Here is a 7041-nt window from a genome sequence, read left to right on the forward strand (position 1 = left end):
AGGGAAGGTCAAACCAAACCAGAGCCCATGCCTTTCCCTGAACGGGAAGGAATCAGCCCACATGTCCTGCCCAAAGAGCTGCTGCTGTCATCTACCAACGCCAGCAGCACCCGGACACTGTGGAGGCAGTTACAGCAAAAATACCTAATTAAAATAAAAACATGGCATAGTGAAGGTCTTAAAAGAGCTGGTCTTTCTACCCAGGTACCTGGTGGCTCACTTCTGAGTTCACTCCGTACAGTAATGCCCTCCTAAATTTCTTCTGAGCCACCCGCAAGCAGGTTTCCCAAGGAACAAGACGTCTTTATTATTTAAGACAGCCTTATTTGGTGCTTGGGTTTGGAGTCGGGTCCTCAAGGCCTGTTCCTGCCGGTGGGACACTGCCATCCCACCGAAGATGGAGGTGCCAGAGAGCTTAAAGAAAAATCTGAACTCTGCAGGTGTGATTTGGGTTGCTTGTAGAGGAGGGGGGAGAGAGCTTATAGGAGGATGAGATACTTCGATCGTGGTTTTTAAGGAAGGGGGCTCTACCCCAGGGAGTACTTGTACCCTGCTCTCTTCATTACCAGTAATCCCGCAGAGGACTGCCTAAGTAAACACAATACAAGATGCCTCCTTCCCCTCATGGCTTTTTAGCTGGTGACCGCGGGCACTGATAGAGCAACGTGAAGACATGTCTCTCAGGACAACACCGTTATCTACACTGTAAATGCAAAGCCGAGCAGCTCCTCATCCGTCATGTTTTGATCCAGGCTGGGGCACGCAGCACATGATGCAAACTGGGAGTTGTAGGGCTACTGGAGACAAGCGATTCACACCGCAGCTGGTCCCCATACCTCCCTGGTATGCCAGGTCCCTCCAGAAGCAGGCACTGCCTTTTCTTCTGTGCCTTTTTGCCAGAAATATTCTGGTTTTTTCAGTAATAAGCTCATCCCCTTTTGCCACCTCCCTCCCATGCCCTCTGTTCCCTGAACTCCAGTTGAGTTTACTGCAGTCTCAAATTAGAGATATGACCCTCCAGTAAAACTAAGAGGAGGCACAGAGCACACTGACTGACTTTACTAAGCAAATACAACACACACACCTTTATTTACACTCTTCTTTTATATCAGAAAGCCAAGAGGAAGCACAGCTGTGACCCTGCCGAAGCAGCCGCTGCCTCCGCGCAGCACGGCTGCCCTCTCACTTAGCCAGCCCCTGCCCCAGGCGCAGCACGTGGAGCGTGGATGGAGGAAGAAGACAGAATACTGGAGACAAGCTGAGCCTCTGCAAAACCCAAGGGGTGCGTGGTAGAGAAAAGCATTCTGGTCTAGCAGCAAAATGTACTTTAATTCCAGTTTTGTGATATAATGCTTTGATGCTGGAGAAAACACAGTACCAAGGAAGAAGACAACTGCAGCAGCCCCAGGAATGAAAGATAATGCAGAAATTATGTGAAGCATTTTCTTCTTACATAATGGGCAAGGAATAGCTACTAGGAGCTTTATAGCAACAGTAGGAGGTACGTAGGAAAGAGATGGCAAGACCAGAGACAAGTGTCTGGGGAAATAAAAGGCAAAGGAGAGAGGAGGGATAGATGGGGATGGAGGGTATGCAAACAGGAGGGCATGGGAGGAGGTTACATGAGACCCAGGCTCGGATACATAAGGACAAGCAGTGCTGGTGGAGAGGAAGGTTGGCATGGACAGGAGTGCTTCAGGGAGGTAACCGTAAGGAGGAGGAGGAGGGAAGCCCACGAGGACAGGACTGAGAAAGAGGGGAGTTTGGAGAGAGAAGCAAGAGGCCCCCAGGGAGTGGAGAGCTTGCACTGACGGATGAGAGGCACTCCGGGACTGGCATGAGGTATGCTTTGCTATTGCTCTGAATGCTGTAAACATTTTGGTTTTGTGTCTATCAGTGAACATTCAATTCAGTTTGATACATGTGCTCTTATGGGTAACTGGAAGCCTAGCAGAGTTTTACGTCTCTTATTACTAGTCAAACTTACACAGGAGGCAAACACAACACTGGCTAAAAATCTCATTTTATGTCATTTATGCCTAATTCTCCTATTTTAACATGCACATCTATGTCTCAAAAAAGCTTCTTTAGTAGGAGACACTAAATAACATACACATGAATTCACATGCACTCTCACCCACCCACACCTGCAGACGCACACACCTATTTTCTCCCCTGCTTAGACTAGCAGGACTTTGCCCTTCACACCTCTCCAGCGTGCAGGGCAGAGACCCATCGGTACATTAACAACTCCAGTAAAAGTGATGGAAATCATCCCAAACCTGGCTGACGGGCCAAAGCAGGAGAAAGAAACTCAAAGCTGATTCGGGTTTTGCATTTGCTTCTGGAGTTAACGACATCTGAAGCTTGTAGAAAAGGGAAAGGCAATTTGTGAACTCTTCTTCCCTTTTGCTGTCAAAGGACTTGGGAGCTGACTGGATATGTGCCAGCAAACTCACAGAATAAAAAGAGCTGAGCAAAATGATTTTTTTTTTTTTCTCTCTTTATGTGATGGCACACTCTGACATTACTTGAAACAGGAGGAAAATTTTGGAGGTGTGTGCTTGTGGAGAGGGGAAATGGGGTTTGTAAGTTATGAATATCCCTTTCACATCAGTAAGAGATGAATCAAAGATAGGATATTTGTCCTTGATGGGGATTAGTCATCACTCAGTGCTTTCCGAAGCTTTGGCTCAGTCATTATTTCCTTAATCAGCCCCTGGTTTAAGGGGAAGAGCTACAAGCTGCCTATTTTAATTCACTTCAGACTGACATTTGGCATAAAAGAAGCAGCTGGTGCCAATTTCTTGTTTAAAAAAAAATTACTTTAAATAACTAGTCTGCTTTCCTTCAAGAGCGACAAACTGTAAGAGCAGCAACAAAAATAACCGTGATAGACTCGTATGCCTCAGACAATACTTTTGCTCCACTCTATGCTCTAGGATGTTTCCCGTGGAGGATATTATCTGGCACCAATTTAATGGGCAAAACACTTCTCCTACATCAGCCGGCATGAATACAGTTCCTGTCACAACTGCAGCAATGCCATCTCTGAATGCGCCCACTTCAAAGCAATTCCCCAGGTCGATGGAGGAGAGAGGGGAGATTGGTTTTTTGGGTTTTTTTGAAGGTTTTTTTTGAAGTTTTTTGATGAATTATCACATGAACTGAAAGGATGCCAGCACCGACGCTGGAGGAGCTTGCTGAGAGACTTTACCTCCTGGGCTTTCTGGAGTCACATTCTGAAGAGGACCAGCCTGTATAGCCAGCAGGGAAGCCTGGGAATCGCCCTCACTTCCAAGTCTCTGTTCCTCGTTCCTCAACAAAAACATCTTGTTCTGCTGTTCCCTCATGGCCTGGGACCCTCACCGCCATGGGTGGCTGCAGGGCACTTTGCTGAAAAACCTCGTGTGGGATGCCTCAGTTGGCACTAGAGGTCAGCATCATCCAAGCCCGCTCAGAAGGCATATCGGTGGCTTTTAGAGAAATACCACAAGGCAGTTAACATGGCCTTCTGCCTTCTGCCTTCTCTTTAAAAGCAATGACTGCATAAGCCTGCTGCTGCTGTCTCTCACATCCAGGGCAGCACTGGGATGCTTTTTGCACGTACAGTCAAGAGGAGGCTGAAACGGAAGAAGGCAGGGCCAGGCAAGGTGGCCTCCCTTCATCCCTTGCAACACCGCTTGTTTGACGCCACAGCATTGGGAAGCTGAGCTGCTGCGTTGCAGCGGTTGGATCACCAGTCGCTGTGCCATTTTGTGGTTGCAGTGACACTGGGTACAACTGGCACCTCAGGCCATCTCAAGGGGAACTATTTCAGCCAAAGCAACCTGTGCCCCTGAGAGATCCCAGTCCATCCTGTGTTATGCAGGTGTAGTAGACATAGTGTTTCTTGGAAAGGAGAGTTCTTCCAGCCCCTCCTCACAGTCAGTGGCTTTGCATCCTCCCTTGCAGGTCAAGCATTTAGAGTGTTTCACCGCAATGTGGGATGATTTGCCCTCCTATTTCCCTTTCACCTATAGCAGGAGGGGGCTATATAGGTGATGTGACTCTGTTCCACTTGGTTAGCCCGGATACCACCAGGGACAGCCACTGGATGCATGACTAACTCCTTTGCTTTTGTCTTTGACTCCTTCCAGAGCATTGCACAAGTTTCCCCAGATGCCTGTCCCACTAGACCTTCTTTGCCAGGTACCTTGTTTGCCACAAAGCTCTGGGCCCGTGAACAGCTAAACTCACGGCTTGTTGAGCCACTGCATGATGTAGACCCCTTGGATGAATCTGGGGCACTTTCCAGTGCCCACCTTTCACTGATCTTTTGCTACAAACTGCAGAATTTTAGAGCCGACCAACGAGGTACTGAAAAGCAGGTTTCCCTATTGAACATAAGTTTTCCACTTGCACCGTATTTAGACTTTAGTGTCTTAGAGACCACAGGAATACACCTCCAAAATAAAACAAACAAGCTTACCATCCCTATCTTGATCCTAAACCTATTTGTCTAACGTCCTGCACAGCATCCTTACAAAAAGCCTCAAAACCTGCTTCCTACCTAATGCATGGACAGTAACTTTTAATATCCAAGCAGGCTGTTTGTATCTCATTCTGAACATGTTATGCTTAGCTTTAGAATTCAGTCTACCTAGTTTACACCACATACACTAAATCTTTATCACCAGCTTTCTGATGTATCAGACCTACCCACCACCCTAAACCAGAGCAGAGGCTTACAGCCTCTGATCTGTGGGTGACTGAGAGAAGGAAAAGATCCATGGGGTCACTTCCCAGGCCTTCATAAAACTAAGAAAATAGACGTCTGGTCTGTAGGCTCAAATCCACGGACAGGCTGTCTGCTTCTCCACTAGAAAATATTGCAAGAATCTGACAGCTGATAAGCTGGAAAAGCAATGCCATAGAAATGGGGCCTTCAGATGGCAAGTGTTATTGCACAGCACAGAGGAGGTGCTACACAATTGACATCTGCACAGAGTCTTCTCCCGCAGCTGGCTGTCCAGGCTATGGGAATAGGGCCAAGGTACACTTCACACACCACTTCACACCCCGACGCTCATCCTGCTCACTGCACGCTTCCCTGTGTCCTGTTTTTAAGCAAGCACCATGCAGCAGGGTCTGTGTCTTTAGTAGTTCTTTACATGGCATTGAACCCACAGTGGACAATCGGTAGGTAACAACAACAGTCAATAATCAGTAAATAACAAAAATATAATTGTGATTTTCATGTTACCTCTCCCTGCCATGCGCTGGTCAGGTACTACATGAAAAATGCTATCTGCCATAGCAGGCAGGTCTTGTGCTCTTCTTACATCTCAGCATGGGGCAGATGGGACATTCCTTCTCTCGACTCTTTCACAACAGCCTGCAGATCGTTCCCGAGAAGCCACCAAGTCTGTTAATGTCTCTGGTGGCCAGGAGCTTCTTTGTGTTAGGTTTTGGTACGGAGCCTAGCACAACAAAGCCTGAATGACGACTGGCGTCCTGAGGCTGAACTACAGTACAAATAAATAATATTAATGAAAAACAATCATTCGCACTAGAAGACTTGCCTGACCAGGTCTAGCGAGAGCTTTTGGGATCACCTTCCTCATGAGAAAAACTCAGCTCCTTGACAGTCACACGGAAAATAACTCTTAATCTCCACCCCTAGAAGATAAGGGGCTGTGACAGGGTAGCAGCTGGTGTCATAAGATGTGCAACCAAAAGGTGATCTGAGCTGGCTGATGGTTTCCACACCAGAAAGCAGCATGAATCATGTGCCTTTGCCTTCTCTCTCCCTCCCCTCTCTTCCTCCTCACGGTCTCTGGATCCAGATCCCAGCAGCCAGTGTCGGAGATGATGCTTGAGACTAGACTTGGCTTCAGAAGTTTCAGAACTGCCCGTAGGGCCCTTCCAAACACAGGGGAGAAGTGAGAGCCAGGGAGATGTCTGGAAGGATGGAAAGGTGCAGTGGCATTATTTACACACAAACCAGCATAGTAATTTTAAAGGAAACCTGCCTTCCCAACAGATGACCCCGTGACTAGAGAGGATTATGGTTTTGTACTAGAGAGAGGCAACAACTGCAAGATGCTACCACTAACCAAAAGAAACCCAGAGAGTCCTACTACCACGTTCTGGATCATGCTCTGGAAGTCTCCTCTTCCCCTTCTCCCTCTTTTCTCATTCCCACTGCTTCTAACACCAGGAAAGTTTCACATTTAGACACGGGTTTTGGCTGTTGTGGGAAGCACGTGGTTTCTGAGGGCTCCATCGCTGCTTTAGCTGAGTCTCCTCTGGGTTTGAGACAGCAGGTCTGTGTAAATTTTGGATCTCAGAAACCTGGGGTAAGAGTCTTTCTCCATCAGGCTGTGCACCTTCCCCTGAGCTTGGTCAAAGCAAGAGAGGGAGGGCTCCTGCATGTTTCTTCTTGTCAGCTCCCGAGTCTGGAAGTCTATGTTCACCTGGGAAAAATAGCAGAAGAGAGTTTGGTACTGAGTGACCAGTTTGCCTGCTTCAAATGGCACATTTTGTCTCAGCCGTGGCTGTAAAAGCAGCATCAGAACCAAGGTCCTACCTTTGTCCATACCTAAACAGACCCCAAACTCTGTGGGGTCTAGTGATCTAGCATTATGAATCCTGCCCCAAATTCGGAAAAGATGAACTAGATTCATATTGATCTGAGCACTTCTGAAATCAAATTACTTTTATTCAGGCTCTTAAGCACAGGTTTATGTAGCACATCTTCTAAAAATGCTGACTCAGCCTAACCTCTTTCCTGGCGACCAAGATTCCTCTAGTCCCTTTATTCTTCACTACATGCCCAATATAAGGATGAATGAACTTTTAGCTGAGTTTAAACTACTAGTACACACTTATTAAATGTTTTTAAACTCTATTGTTATAAAATAAATTGTTTCATTTTTCCCATAACAGCTTCGTGTTACAGTATCTTGAGCAGGGACTTGAAAAAATAAACCACCCTCATGTTATGACTGCCGTTTGTTTGCAAAGCCAACAACATGAGTTTTCCTGTTTTCTTTCCCT

The 7041-nt window shown here is 46.9% G+C and overlaps 1 protein-coding gene across 1 annotated transcript in view; it reads right to left on the reverse strand.

The window, feature by feature from the left end:
* Positions 1-6141: 6141 nt before the first annotated feature.
* The window catches only part of RGS8 (regulator of G-protein signaling 8), a 15963-nt gene continuing 15063 nt past the window's right edge, over positions 6142-7041 (reverse strand). The window contains exon 6 of the mRNA XM_009581831.1: positions 6142-6458. Coding sequence (XP_009580126.1) covers positions 6276-6458 — 183 coding nt within the window. The 3' untranslated portion in view covers positions 6142-6275. The remainder of the gene's footprint in view (positions 6459-7041) is intronic.

Source organism: Fulmarus glacialis, unplaced genomic scaffold (genome assembly GCF_000690835.1).
Source record: "Fulmarus glacialis isolate BGI_N327 unplaced genomic scaffold, ASM69083v1 scaffold1807, whole genome shotgun sequence".
Lineage (NCBI taxonomy): Eukaryota > Metazoa > Chordata > Aves > Procellariiformes > Procellariidae > Fulmarus > Fulmarus glacialis.